This window comes from Trichosurus vulpecula, chromosome 5 (assembly GCF_011100635.1).
Source record: "Trichosurus vulpecula isolate mTriVul1 chromosome 5, mTriVul1.pri, whole genome shotgun sequence".
Lineage (NCBI taxonomy): Eukaryota > Metazoa > Chordata > Mammalia > Diprotodontia > Phalangeridae > Trichosurus > Trichosurus vulpecula.
In genome coordinates, this window is record NC_050577.1 from 95,462,675 (window position 1) to 95,478,718 (window position 16,044).

General features: G+C 43.6%; 1 protein-coding gene across 1 annotated transcript; it reads left to right on the forward strand.

Moving 5' to 3' along the window:
- Window positions 1–7,474: 7,474 nt before the first annotated feature.
- LOC118850944 (stonustoxin subunit alpha-like) lies at window positions 7,475–12,206 on the forward strand. Its single transcript, XM_036760557.1, is given in 2 exon segments — window positions 7,475–7,595; window positions 10,189–12,206. Coding segments are annotated over 2 exon segments (2,139 nt in total).
- Window positions 12,207–16,044: the final 3,838 nt, after the last annotated feature.

A 16,044-nucleotide genomic window follows, 5' to 3' on the forward strand; every position in this document is an offset into this window, starting at 1 on the left:
TAACTGCAGCCTTAGAATTCTCTGGCTACCTGCATTTCAGATTTTACATGGTATAGACATAGAGCACATACTCCCACACAGCCACACAGCCAATTAGCAAAACAAATACAGAACAAATACAGACTGAACTCAGAGTTTAAACAACAGGGAATTAGAAGCTTTCATGAGTTGACTATTAGCACCCCTATGGTCTTCGGGGAAGCCAAAGGGGAGATGGAGGAGGACTAGGGCAGATAAGGGAAGGCTAGGAGTAAGGATAAAATGCATTTATCCTCCCCATAATCAGAGCTTTTAAGGGAAGGAAGCAGGAATAGGGCAGAAGGCAAAAACAGAGCCCTTAAGGGAAGGGGAAAAGGGGGGCGAGGGAAGGAAGAGAGAGAGGAGGCAACAGCAGAACAGTTACCCCTCTCTGGTTAGAGTAGGTCCTGGGAGGCAGAGGGGGAGGGGGTAACAGCAAAGTGCAGTTTTACTCCCCCGGATCCCGGCCTCCAAGGGAAGGAAGGGAGGGAGGGGGTGAGGAATAGGGTGGAGGGAGTGGAGGAATGGTTGGACTTCTAATTCTAGTTTTTGACTGATCCATAGCTAAATTTCTAGATCAATCAGTGTTTCCAGGGGATCTTTGTGCATTTGCCTGCAGATCTGTGTTTTACCACAGATTTGATCCCTGTCCCCAGAGCTAGCTTAAAGGGAATTTTCCGACTTCAACCAATTTTGTGGGAGTCCTTTTTGGAAGCTGGAAAGAGAGACAACTTATCCCCACCTTGTCAAGGCCAAAATTCCAGGAAAAATTAATCCTATGGCAAGGTTGGGCTGCATTGTCCCATTTCCATCATTTCCATCCGAAAGTCATGGCACCATAACTGTTAAACCTGAAAGTTTGGTTGAAGAAGGCAATCAAGCTAGGTGATAGAAAAATCCAAGTTGTTTATTATTTTCCTTTAAAGCATAGCTAAGCTAGCTTACTTGTACGTACAAGGAGTCAGAGCCTAAGCTCTGGCTGTCTGAACAAAGGAATGAGAAAACTTATATACATTATTTTAGCAGACCCATCAAGCCTGTGTTACCTCACTTTTACGACCCCCATGTATGTTTAACCATGATACAAGAAGAGGATTTTCCTTAATGGAATAGGGTTGTAAAGAATGTTGACAAAGGTCAGTCAATATTAAGCGATGTAGTCTTTCTTGGAGTTAGGGTCTCATCCTTTAATGGCTAACAGGGGAAAGAATATCCTTAGGTCAGTCTAATCTGGCCTTGTTGACAGCGTTAAGGGTATTACCTAAGCAAACTTTAGAGAACAAAGAAGCCCAGGTCCTGGATCTTCTTCCAGTTACTCATTAATTCAGGCTCTGGGTCTGGTTGAAATTAAAAATGATATAAAATAGTATAATATTTTCCACACTTAGGTAGATAAAATTTTTATTAAGAGTTTACTTTGTGCCTGGTAGAGGTACATGCTGGAGCCAGCTCTCACCAGCTCCCCACAGCCAACTGCTAATTTTTGAAGAAAGCCCTAAAAATCTGGGTTTGATTTTGACAATCCTTTCATATTATTTGAACCCCAATAATATCCAACGCATCCAAACTGCTTTGTTCTACTTATGTGTCAGCAACTTCAAAGACCAGATAAGATTGACAAGGGGTATCTTTCCTGTTGGTGACAGGATGTCTGCAACCAGAACAGGGGGATTTCTCTTATCTTGATATTCCAGAGACATTTGCACCTTGTGATCATAATCTCTAAATAATTTTACCTTGTGTCAACCTAGAGCTTGGTTAAAGGAGGCAGACAGACTAGGTGAATAAAAATTAGTATAGATTTATTCCCTTGGATCTAGCAGATACATGATCATGGAACCAGAAGCAAGCTTCTGATTAACTTGAACAAGAGAGAGAGAAGGTTTGAGTAACAATTCAGAGCTATGGTTTATGATCTGCATATCAAAGAAAGGTAGTTCTCAGGTAAACGAATCAATTGACAAGGTAGGGTCACTTAGAGATGCAAATGTCTCTAGCCCACAGCTCTTGCTGCCAGACTTTGGGTCACCACAGACTATAGAAATACTCCTGGTCTTTGAAGTTGCTGAGGCAGGAAAAGGGGATTTTTAGGATAGAGCAAAAGCAATTTGGATTATTGGGGTTCAAATAATCTGAAAGGCTTGACACTTGTCAATTGTCTTGTTCAACTAAGAAATTTCCTTTCTTATGATATGGAGATTATAAAATTGACTGACACAGACATGCTGAGTTGGGACTAAAAATGTATTTAAACTTTCTCATTCCTTTGTTCAGACAGTCAAAACTTATGCTCTGGCTCGTAGGTACAAGTAAGCTAGCTTCCCTAGCTTTAAGGGAATAACCAACATGAATTTGCATATCACCTAGCTTGTTTGCCTCCTTTAACCAAACTTTCAGGTCGAGAGTTTATTATTTTATTGCTTGTATAGACTTTTAAAAGGCATGGAGAAAACATTAATGATGTAGATTAAACTTAAAAGTCTATCAAAGGTACATTTTTTCTTGGAAAGCTGGTTGTGAAACATTTACCAGCATAGGCCTCATGCCTAGGGACTTGAAAGTAGGGCCTAAGGGAATTCTCTGACTATACAGTGTCATATCCCCAGCAGGGTCACTGTCCCAGTGAAACTGACATCTGACCAATTTATTTTTGATACCCCCTGACCTCCCTTTTCTGTACTTTTCTCCATGAATTTTGGCCACGAAAGCATACCTTCTCCTCCAGGAACCCAGGGTCCTAATACTGTCCCATTTCTACAGTCAGAGAGTAAAGTCATCTAAAACACTCACAGGTAACTCCTACAAAAATATTAGTGTTGCAGTGTGTTATCATCCTGCCCATAAAGCATTTGTCCTCTAACCCAAAAGAATGATGTACCAAGGAAAGAATTTCAGGAAAAGGAAGGGTAACATGTAAGAAGACTTTTGCCTCACTCCCTTTCCTCCACCCTGAATAAAAGGCCTCACTTTATTTACTGTTCACTGACTGGTCTGATTTTTTTTGTGCAAGTTAACAACATGCATGAGCAAGGCTTCTTTCCAGACCACCATTTGCTGCAGGCTGGTTGCACATGTACATGGGAGTCAAGCAAGGTTTGAACATGGCCTTGCAAACCTACTCTTAAATTCCCAGTCTTCAGAGGATTGTGATGAATCATGGGAAAATGTCTCCCCTCTGAGTTCCTGTTGTGGATAACTTGTCAAATACATATTTACCACAAGGCAGATGTTGTACAGGTAAAAACCTAGGTTTTATTATTAAGCTCAACCATATGTTCAGGCCTCAAAGAATTCCTGAACCCCCATCAGGACTCCAACAAGGCTTCTTATAGCCAAAATTACACCAGACTGACAGAGGAATAGTTCTGTTACATACTGTAGTCTGGGACAATCATCTTGGGGCATAAAAAGGAAGAGAAGATAGATTCCTAATCCTGTACTTCCTTCTGTCTTACAAATGTTGAACAAATTTAGGTACTTGTCACAGATCAGTGTGTTTTAGTCCTAAAAGACTACACTATTTATAAGCAATGAGTGTCACTTTATATTGAGCTTACTAAAAAGAGGGAACTGAAAGGCAGTGTGGAATCGTGGGTAGAGAACTAGCCTCAGAGATAGGATACACGGGAACAAGGAGACAACGAATTCCGGCAGAAGGACACAAGAGCCATCTCTGACTGTGACCCTGGGCAAGTCACTTAACTTCTCAGTGCCCTAGGAAATGTGCTGCAGCTGTGAATTGCAGAGAGGGTGCTGACTTGCACTGGGAGAAAGAGTTTCCTCAACAGGAAATCTCTAACCTCAATGGAAACCACTGATTTGGTTTAAAAAAATATTAGGGGAAGGTGGTAAGTGAAAGTCAATGTCAAGACATGTCATGCTGTCAGTGATCCTCTCTGAGAAAGAAGGTTGAACAACAGCAACAAACAAAGATTTCTTTCCCAAGACAGAGACTAAAAAAAGAGTTAAAGTACCAAGAGGTTTAAAATCTCAGTCTACCCCTTCCTCTAGATTAGGGGAGGGGGAAGCAGAGGCAGGGCACTCAGGGCTGGCCAGAGGCTCAGCAGCAGCTCTTGGCAGGCCAATCCTAACCCTTGGACAGGTACAGAGAAGAGACAGGAACGAGACCAGGACATGGCCTGGAGCAGGTGGCTAAATGTCAGGTGGTGGGAACACTTGAACCCATCCCCAGCTGACTCTCCAGAAGGGGTTTTGTAGATGTAAGAGAGGGAGGCTTGCTTCCCTTCCTTCACCCTCAGCTCAGTGGAGGTAATCACTAGATAAAATCACAGATGATTAGGTATCAATGTGTTAAAAAAAAAGTTGTTAACATATACCCTCTGGTATTATTTCTTTAAGAAGTGTAAATATATTTTTTTGCTGGAATTACCTGGAGGGAAGGAAGAACTCAGTTTCCTCAATTGAGGAAGTACAGTTATTTTTATCCCTAAGGCCAATAAAATGGAGATAGGAGAATGAACATGTTTATTTCACAATAAAACTATAATATCTGCTTGTCAATATTTTAAGTGCTTTTGGACATGTAGGAGAAATTTAAGTAAAATGATGGAAATTTTTATTTAAAAAATTTTATTTCCTTGTGTCAATCAGGAGACATACCTGGTCCTTCCAGTGATAAATAGCTAAGATGGCCAACAGCGCAGGCAGCAGGAGCCAGGCCTGTCTGAGGTTACCTCTTGGAGGAAGGAAAGATTAATCTCTACAGCTCACAACCCCTCCCTCCTCCTCCCCACCGCGGCCAGGTTTGCCCAAGTTGTCCATAGTAGAGTGGCAAACACTCTAACTAAGCAGCTGGAGAGTCAGTTCAAGAAAATTCCAGAGACAATGGAGAGAGCAGAGACACAGACTCTCCAGAGAGACATAGAGAGAAGCCATAGACCCTGAGCACAAACAGCTTCAAGGAGTGGGAACTTTACCAGCAGAAACAAGAACCAGCTACCAGCTCAAGGGGAGTGTCTGGAGTGGGAAGGTGAGGAGGGGGAGACTGTGTGAGCCCAGGGGAGTAATCAGTTCAGCAGAGATGCTGAACCCAGGCAAAAACTTTTGGAGGGCTTTATAAGGAGAGCCATAGGCAGCTGAGTGGTGCAGTGGACACAGTGCCAGGCCTGGAGTCAGGGAGACTCACCTACCTGAGCTCAAATCTGGCTTCAGACACTGACTGACTGTGTGACCTTGGACAAGTCACTTTACTCTGTTGACCACAGTTTCCTCATCTGTAAAATGAGCTGGGGAAGGAAATGGCAAACCATTCCAGTATCTGCCAAGAAAACCTAAATGGGGTCACAGAGACTCAGACACCATCGAACAACAACATAAAGAGAGGAGAGGAAGGACATTCCAGGAGAAGTTGTCCTGTTTAGGTTTCTTCCAGTCTCACCTTCCAACACCTCTCACTCAGTGACTCCTGGCCGACCATCCAACATTCCTGTCTCCCTAGAAGCTCCAACAGGTGAACAACCACTTTTTTGCCCCTGTAGAGAAAGCTTTACTGAGGGGCTGCCCCCTTCTTCTCTGGAGCCTTCATGAAAGCTCCCTCTTACCTGCACCAGGGATGCAGAACTGTCACCCTTTTAGCTAAAGCAGCCCCTTCATTTCAGGTGAATTGACTTTGCCCATAATTGAATAAAAAGGGTTTCCCCTCTGCCATAGCGTTAGAAAGCAAAACATTTCCTAACATGTCTACACCTTGGTCCCCTAAACCTTTTCTAAGAAGTAGCTGGCTGAGTTATCTACAGGGAAAGGAATCCTAATGCTTAAGAGGGACCTGAACCACTTTCTTGGGTCGTATAGACACCCCCCTCCCCAAGGAAGCAGAAACCTCAAGGCCCAGGAGACTGCCTACAGAGTACGGAGTAAGGGAGGCCTGCAGAAGGTCAACGAGGCCTAACTCTAAAAATGGTCCATCTGTGTAGGTTCATTGAGGCCAAACCTAAGGAAATACTAGAATGAAGAGCCTGCCCCCCACTTAGGGCAGTGCTGGTTCATAAAAGATAGAGCTTCTTTAACCTGGGCCACCTAATACTGATTGTCATGGGGATGATGGTAGAAATGACGCTTTAAAAGGCCATTCCAGGATTCAACAGTGCCAGCTGCCCAAGCAGAGGACAGGAGAGGGAGAGCCCTGGGAATACGATGAGAGGGGGCCCAGTCTCCAACCTGCTCTGCAATCTAATGAGTGGCCTATTCAAAGCAATGGTCCAGCAGGAACCATAAGGAAACAGACCCTCCTGTCAGGGCTTCGAGTTTGGCTGCTCCAGGGAGCTCATCATTGACATCACAAAGCCACATCCTGAAGAAGCATCTGTTGCTGCTAGGGCAAATCTCTTGCTTTGAAGTAGGGGAAGAAGGCCAAGGTCATCAGTGTGCTAGTCAGAGGCAGGTTGACAATCACTTGGAATCATGTCACACTGATCTTTCAAAGGCAGCTGCCCCAATTCAGATGCCAGGTAGCCCTGCATCTACCGATCTCTCCATTCCCCTCCACAAACCACCATTGCTTCTGTAGATGGACCTTCAGGGCTACAGTCTGAACAGCCAGAACCTACAGGGAATCCTGGTTCTCAGCCTAGACCAACTTATCTCAGAATTCTGTGGCTGCAGAGTCTGGATGAAAAGATTGGGGGGATTTTGAAGAAATGAGTGTTTGGGGGCTATTTGCATTTTACTTTTACTGATGATCAGCGTTTCACAAACCATTAATAAGAGCCAAGGAACACCTGCTCAGACAATACTAGGACTGCCAGTATTGGCAGTCAGCTCCCCATAGACTGGGATCTTGGTGCCTCAGGCACTAATCCAAGGCCAGGGTTCAAGACAGATTCCACCAAACATAGCCTCCTTCCCCTCTTAAAATGAGCACAACTCAGCCTTTGCATCTCCCCTCACACTAGAAGCAGCTGGGTGGTGCAGTGGTTAAAGGGCTAAGCCTGCAGTCAGGAAGACTTGAGTTCGAATTCAACCTCAGACAACACCTAGCTGTGTGAGCTCAGCCAAGTCACTTGCCCTCTGTTTGCCTCAGCTCCCTCAACTGTCAAATAGGGATGATAAAATCACCTACCCCCCAGGGCTTTTGTGAGGACCAACTGAGATAATATTTGTAAAGTGCTCTGCATACCTGTGGCACACACATACTTATTCCCCTCAACCAAACTAGTCCTTCTGGTTCCTCTCTAGCTCTGCCTCTGCCCTCTGCCCTTGCTTGTTCCTAAGAATCTCTTTAAGCTGAGCTGCGCACTCCATGGTGTCTGGCTCCTTTGTGGCCTCCATACAAGAATGATGTCTTTCCATCCCAGGGCAGTCACTACCTTCTCCTGGATTCCAGGCTAACAGAGATTGGGGAAGCTTGGGCTGAGCAATGGGGCATTTCTGGTTGGAGCCTGCTGGAAAGTGAGTTCCCTGATAATGCCCTAAGCCTCAATTTTCTTTCCTTAGGGAAATGGAAGGGAAAGAATTTCCAAGCAGCCTGACCTTGAAGACCCCAATGGAGATCCCAGCTTTTAATCGACCCTTACATCTGAGGACACTGTATGACTGTTGCTCAGATACCTTCATCCCCAGTAATTACTCTCTTGAATGCAAGGCCTTGTTCCAGATGTCAGGAGAGGGAAGTGTTGGAAAAGACTTCTTTCTAGGTGAAAAATGACCAGTGTAAGAAAAGTCAGATTCAGATGAAGTCTCAGGAATTAGGGGGTCTCACCCTTTTTCTCCCAGTCAGAACTCAACTGGATCACTTTGTTCTGATGGGAGATCCCAGGCAGAAGAGATGAGAGATGCCTGCAGAGGTCGGGGTGAGGAGGGGCACATTCTGTCTGGAAGGATGGAGATCAGAAAGAGAAGTAATCTTTGAAAGATCTAACCAAAAGAAGACTGAGCTTTTTAAAAAACACCTTTAGCCAGAGAATGGGTCAGGGCTTTAATTAGGTCAGACACAGTGTTGGGAGATGGTGAGAACAGACTGTCACACACACACACACACACACACAGGCAAGGTGTTTGTGCATGTAAACTAATCTGGCTAAAATAAAGTTGAAAGGCTGCCCTGAAGGAGAAAGAAAGACCCTGATGGTTCAGAATGAGGAATTGGAGGGAAGGTGGAAGGGCAGGCAGTCCTATCACTTTCCCTTGAAAAGGGTGAGGGTTGCAGGTTGTTTGAATACACATTGGATTTTGATCTTTACCAGCATCTAAAAAGAGAAAAAGCTGGTATCTCAGTGGGCAGAGCACTGGGCCTGGAGTCAGGAAGACCTAAGTTCAAATTCAGCCTCAGACACAGCCCCAGACACACATGACCCTAGACAAGTAATTTAACTTCTAATTGTCTGACAAAAAGATCCACTGGATCCACTGGAAAAGGAAATAGCAATCATTCCAGCATTTTTGCCAAGAAAACCCCAGACATCGCTATGTTCCATGGAGTCAGGAAGAGTGAGAACCTATTGAACAACAGGTATCTAGAAGGGCCACTTAATTCTATCCCACTTACTGCCTCCCTGAATCACCTCCCAGAACCCAGCTTGTACATTGCAGCTAGGTGGTACAGTGGATGGATCTGAATGGACTGAACCTCAAATCAGGAAGACTTGAACCCAAAGCACATACTAGCTATAAGACTCTGAACAAGTCACTTGACCTTGTCTTAGTTTCCTTATCTACAAAAGGTGGGGGGTGATAATAATAGCACCTACCTCCCATGGTTGTTCTGAGGATCAAATGAGATAATATTTGCAAAGGACTTTTAAAATATTTATTACTTTATTATTTTTATTTTTTCCAATCACATTGTAAAACATTTATTTTTTACATTCTTTTTTTAAATTTTGAGTTCCAAATTTTCTTCTTCTTTCCCCTTCCTTCTCATTGAAAAGGCAAGAAATTTTATATAGATTATATATGTACAATCATGCGAAACATATTTCCACCTCAGTCATGTTGTAAAAGAAAATATACCAAAAAAAACTTTTTAAAATAAAGAATTCTTTGCATGCATATGCCATCAGTTCCTTCTCTGGAGGTAGACAGCATTTTTCACTGAAAGTTCTTCAGAATTGTCTTAGATCATTGAACTGCTTAAAATAGGTCATTCACAGATGATCATCACACAATATTGCTGCTACTTTGTCCAATGTTCTCCTGGTTGTGTTCACTTCACTTTGCATCAGTTCATGTAAGTCTTTCCAGGTTTTTCTGAAAGCATCTCTCATTTCTTAAAGCACTATAGAATACCATCACAATCATATATTACAATTTGCTTAGACACTCCCCAATATTCTGCAAATATTAAAGTACTATATTAATGCTAGAGAGTAATGTTATTATTAGCTAGCTAAACAGAAGGTCTTAAAACAAGGGGCCTGGTCCAGACGACCCAGAAGGAGCTACACTTCTTCAGAGGCATAACTGCACCTTTTTTGTCTCAGAGAATGTTCCAAAGGTTGTAACACTGCCAAACTTGCTATGTACATGCAACATTCCTCCTCCACCCTCCAAGCACTGACCTCACTCTGGGTCACCTCCTGTCCTCTATCTACACCAGGCAGTGTGGTAGCCTCCGCTTGGAGTCAGAAGACCAGGGCTCCGAGTTGACACTGACTAGCTGTATATTCTCCAAAAAGTTAACCAACAATTTTGAGTCTCAGTGTATCTGTCTGGAAAATGGGGATAAGGACGAGAGCACTACATGCTTCATAGAACCATTGCGAGGAAATTGCTTTGTAAACCCCATGAAACCTATATCACCAGGGTCAGTTTTTAGGATGCAATCCCCAAACTGGGAGGAAGAGAGGCTTTCTTACCTGTGCAAGGAACAGAGGGGATCCGAGGAGAGAGGTGGGTACTGGGACTGTGACATGGGAAGAATGAGGATCCAGATTCAGGGATTCAGAGGAGGGAGAGGCTTTGTAAGGGTTTCCCCTAGCCATCATAGAAGGCTCAGTGGAGCGAGAGAGCTACAGAGGCCTAGAAAAGTTCTTTCCAGTTCAGGAGTAGGATTTTCTCCACCTCTGGCATCAGTGCCTCTTGCCCTGCTTACCCTCCTTCCACAAGCTGCCTCCCAGGCCCAGCTGTTCCTGCTGGAAAGGACACTCTAAAGTGACAGGCTGTGGTCCCTCTATAATCTGCCATTTACCCGCTAATGTCTCTGTCCCATTCTAGGCATCACTTTGTGGGACAGGGATAGGCTGCAGACAAATGTGACCACAGAAGAGTAGTGCAAGACTGACTTTGACATCATCACCTCTGATTGTATTGATGAGAAGACCAATGCCATGAATATCCCTGCAGAGCTGAAAGCAAGTGTCCTGGGGTGGGGGGGGCTGGTTAAAATGGAAGGCTCTGCCAAGTATTTATGTGACACCATGAAATCCCAACAGCAAGTTTGGGTCACTCTCAAGTACAATATGACCACACAGTTTTCCCACCTAATAGTGAACCACCTGGGATATCAGAATATTGCTTACCATGATGTGTTTGATAATGGAACAGCCACCCATGTGGTCACTGCAGTGCTCTATGGGGCCCAGGCTTTCTTTATGTTTGATCAGAAAGTTTCCAACAACGAAAATGTAAAGGATATAGAAGAAACATTGAAGGCTAATGTAAAGGAGATTCCCCAAATATCAGGAAAAGTAGGGGGAGAGGTAAAAATGGAGGACAGTGAGAAAAAATCAACCAAGGAATTCAGGTGTAAGTTTTATGGGGATTTTGTCCTTGAGACCAATCCAGTGACTTATGAAGATGCAGTAAGAGTCTATGTCTCCCTTCCTAAGCTGCTTAGGGGACATGGGGTGCCCCTCCAAGTCTGGCTGTACCCTCTGGAGGAGCTGAGCTCCAAGGGTGCCAGGCTGGTTCGAGGGATCAGCATTAGCTTGGTGTGGGATGCCCAGGACACTCTGGAGAAGTTATCTGAGTGTGACAAGAGGTGTCATGACATGCTTGAGGCGCCAGGACTCTTAGTCTTTTTTACAATCAGGGAAAAGGTCAGGCTATTCCAGGAGCTAAATAGGCAGCACAGACAGCCTTTACAGAAGGAAATAGCCAAGGCCTTACCTGAGATCCGGGCAGGCAGAGCAGAGGAAGATGAGCTAACCAGGATTTTAACCAGGGAAAGCCAGTCCCAATTCAGCACCAGGAGGCTCTCAGAGTTCCTGGATCAGAAGCTGCAGGAGATGAAGGTGGTCAAGTCCTACCTCACCCTTCTGAAGGAGGTACCAGTCATAACTGACCAGAATGAATTGGATGATATGATACTTGGCTCTCCCCACAGATTTGTCCTGGTGTTTGCACTCACCTCCTTGCAAGAGGAACCCTACTTAGCAGATTGGAAGCAGTGGCTATGGAATCCAGAATCATTCAGTCCTGACTGTGAGCAAAAGACATATTCCTCCCGGATTAAGAACAGAGAGACAAGGAGAAAATCAATACAATTGGCAGAATCCTTTTTAACATTTGCCAAGGCCAATCATTCCACTGAGAAGACCCAATTCTTTGTGGCATCTGTCCAAGACCAGGAGAACAAGGGGGTCTCCATTTACCTCTGTGAAAAGGGACTGCTGGGCAGCACCAACTTTAAGGTGCCAGTCAAACCTCCCCCTCCTCAGATTGGTGAGGTCACACATGAATGTGTAACACTCACACTGACCCCAGCATCTGGAAAGGAGAAGAGGATCACTGGCTATCAGACAGAGTACCAGGTTGTAGGGGAAGAGGACTGGACCACCATCCCTGTGCCTGGAAAGTCAGAGGTATTCAAAGTGAGTGGCCTTGAGCTTTGCACAGAGTATGTGTTCAGGTTTGCTGAGGTGTGTGAGGTAGGGATCAGTGAGAGCAGTGATGTGAGCCTTGCTGTGAGGACACTTCCCCCAAGCTGCCCTCCTGGGAAGCCAGAAGATTTTGTGGTGAGACCACAGTCTGTGACCCTGCACTAGCAGGGTCCAAGTGTTGGTGCAGCAGGAGTCAAGAACAAAGACTATAGAATAGAGTACACAGAGGTGACTGAGGCTGTGGGTGAGGAGAAGGAAGGAGAATGGCATGAACACAGCACAGGAAAAAAAGAGACGTCCTTTGACATTGGCGGACTGACACCTCAGACTGTATACAGATTCCGAGTTTTTGCTGCGTATGATGGAGGCTGCAGCAGTGACAGGAGTGGCCCAGTGAGGACCCTCTCTTAGAGAGAGGCTGTTTGATCCTCAGTTATGAAGGTGACTAATGGCATATTACCCCAAACATCTTGACATCTTCTGACAACTAAAATTCTTTTATATCTAGTTATCACTTTTGGCTGCCTTCATAAAGACATACAGTTCTTGAAGGATGCAGAGCCCAGTGGTAGGAAGCCTTCACAAACCATTTCTTCCTAACCATGGCTTTCCTAACCAGATCCCAAGTCTCCTCTAGGATTACTCCATCATTAACCCAACCCCAACCAAGCAGTCTGAGGGAGAAAAAGGAAATAAAATAAAAGACCTGAGAAGTTATGGTTATTTAGAAGGAGCAGAGAGATGAAGAAATAAACTATGCAGTTGTTGGGGTTCTTTAATAGAAATTTGGAAAAGTTTCACATGTAAGCCACTCCCTATTTTTAGAGAATCCTTAATACATCTAGAGTCCCTGTTATTTTGGGAATGTAAAATGTATTGTGTTTAAATCAGTTTGTTCCCTGAACAATTATGTTTGATATACTTGGAAAAGGGAAGGACTGAAAAAAAGCAGGAAAATTTAGGAGACCAAATAACTTGCCTGTCCCCATTAGGGGAAAAAAAAAAGGATGCTCCTCTTTTCCCCTGCCTTTTTTCTTTTCTATACCTCCCTGATGTAGTTTTTAATGTTTTTCTCCCCTAACCTTCATGTATAACATAAAAGGGATTATCTCATTCATGGATGAAATCTGAGGAAGGTGTTTATATTTTTATTTTATATATAGATAAATGTATATATAAATAATATTTATATATATTTTATTTTGTTAGACACACTCTCCCCATGCCCCATTCAATTAAGGTCAGGGGCTCCTTATTACCCCCAGGATCCAAAGTAAAATCCTCTATTTGGTTGTTAAAGCCTTTTATAACATGGGCCCTTCCTATTTTTCCAGGATTCCTCCACTATATTCCCCTCCATGTATTCAGCAATCCAGTGACCTGACCTTCCTGTACTTAGCTTTTTCACTGGCTTTCATCCCATTCTCTTCTGACCCATTCCTGGCTTCCTCCAAATTCCTCCAAAGATGCTAAAGTCGTACCTTTTGTAAGAAACCTTTCCCCTTTGCCCTTACTGCAAGGGCCTTCCTCTGTGATTATCTTCACTTTATCTTGGTCGTCTTTTTTGCACAAAATTGTTTGCGTGTTGCCTCCCACCGTAGACTGTGAGTTCCTTGAGAGTCTTTTGCCTTTCTTTATATCCCCAGTGCTTATTAAGCACAGTGCCTGGCACAATGTGGACTCTTAATAAATGTTTCTTGACTTGACTATTTCATCCTGTGGTTTCATTTTCATATGAGTGCCCAAGTCCAGTTGTACCTGATTAGATAACAGTGCCATTCAGGTTATCTACTTCTCTTCTCCAATATTTGCTGACAGTAGATAAATCATGTTTGTTGGGAGGGGGGAAATAGGAACTACAATCATTTCATTACCTCAACCCTTAACAAAGATCCCAACTACTTTGAAAGGAAAATCAAATAAAACAAACTCTGGATAAGAGACCCTGCAGTTTTGTCTAAAAGGACTTTTTCACAATTTCACAATGGTAAAGCTATGTAGTCACATCCCCTTGTCCCTGGTCTTTGAACCAGAAATGTCTTCTTATTCCAATTAGCTGAAATATTCCCCCAGGATCTTTCCCTTTTTTCCTTGGAATGATTATCCTTTTCTCCAGATAAGGACCACTGGGTGGGGATTTCCCCTATTGTGGGAGTTTTAAGGAGCTGTCAAGAGAAAGAAAAAAAAAACTTGGAGAGAGAACACAGGCAGTGGGGTCTCTCCCACAACTTTCCCTCACCTCCCACATCAGCAGTTCCCCTTGTATTAGGAGGGCAGAGTTTATAATCTCAAAGAGGACCATATATATGTCTGAAAGGTTCGGAACCGCCGGATATAAGAAACTCTCAAAGTAGGAGGCAGAAGAATCAAAGCATATATTTAGGCTTCACAGTAACCAACTCATGAACCAGCATCCCCATTTTGACATATTGATCAAAAGCTTCCAGGCCCAATAAGTACGCCTTACAAGAGTAACCAGGAGGCTACAGAGAAGCATGATGGTGTAAAACAAAATCATGCTTCCCCCTCTATGGTAAAAAGATTACCCACTGGCTTCAAGTCCTTGTTCAGCTTCCTCCCGTAGGTCAGCTCTGCTACTGGCAGCTCCTGCTTCAGCTTCAGCTGTGGCTATAGCTATAGCAGCCTCTAGCTCCAACGGAAGCTGTTTTTAACCATCCGGCTTCTGCGGGGGTGTAAGGTACACCGGGGAAAGCACAGGTTCTTTCAATCTGCTTAAGCAAGGTGAAGGGGTTGACCAGGAAAGCACAGGTTCTTTCGATCAGCTTAAGCAAGGTGAAGGGTTTGACCAGGAAAGCACAGGTTCTTTCGATCAGCTTAAGCAAGGTGAAGGGGTTGACCGGGAAAGCACAGGTTCTTTCCATCAGCTTAAGCAAGGGAAGCAAGGTGAAGGGGCCGACAAGCTTACTCCAGTTCAACATACAAACAGCATTCAGTTCAGGGGGAAAAGACAAACTAGTCAAGGCCACTTGTGGACTAAGTGCTAAGGAGCCCATTTTTGGTTGCCAACACACCCCTCCTCAAGTCTATCTGTCCCTCTTCCCTGGGACTCTGGCACAATGAAATCCAAAGTGGAAAGAGGCAAGTCATAAGGCTGTGGCTTCTTGGGTTTTGTTGTTTGTGGTTAGTTTTTGCTTGGGTATGTCTACTGTACTCTACTTCAGTACTATACTTTCAAGGGCGGAATTATTCCAAGTGGGGCCTTCTTAATCTGCCTCCACAACTTGTTTTGAGTGGCATTTCTCTTACTATTAGGGAATTGGAACATCTTTTCATGTGATTGTGCTTTCTTTACAATCTTTCTTGTAATTGTTCATCTTTTAACCATATATGTATTGGGAAATGACTATTAGTCATATATGTTACATATATATAACGTATACATACACACATACCTACATGCATGTATACGTGTTGATTATTTTTATCATGGTTAGAAAAATCTTATCAGAGAAAGTGGACCTCAACATTTGCTCCCAACACTTCTCTTCTTATCCTAGATGCATTAACGTAGTGTCTCCTGAAGCTTTTCAGTATCAAGTCTTTAAAGTTATCTAGCTTAACTTTTGCAATTCATAAAATCACAGAACCAAATTAGCCCAGAGGGCCTAGTATGAGTACCGAATAATCAGGAAAAGAAGTTTGATGTTTTAGCATCATCCAGATTGCATGAGGTAGAATCTTTGATAGGCATATCCACCACACTTTTATGGGTTATTTCTGAATTTACATTTTCTTTTCCCCTGTAGATAAATATTCTTGTTTAAACCTGAGGTGGCAGGAGAAAGGCAAGGAAGACAAGAAAGGGAGATAGATTCAAATACCAAGATGAGGTCAAATTTGCCAAGAAAGAAAGAAAAAGGCCATGAAAGGTAGGGGCTGATCTTTCTCTAACCCAAGGAACCAAGAAGGTCAGGAGGTCTGGTGCTTCCTTTGACTTGGGATTTGGAGATCAGCAAAGCTTTCACATTTGAGAGTGCAAAAAAGTTCTGGGACCAAAGGCAAGTTGTCCTGGTTGGGATCAAATATAAAATTCTTTGTTTGACTTTGCCACCCTTTATGACCTGGCAACATTTCAGTCTCTTACACCTGGCTTCCTCCCACCTACACTACAATCCAGTGAATAATAACAGCTAGCAATTATACACGGTATTAAGGTTTACAGAGAATCTTTTACTAATATTTTCTCATTTTATCCTCAAGACCACCCTGGAAAATTAGTGCTGTTATC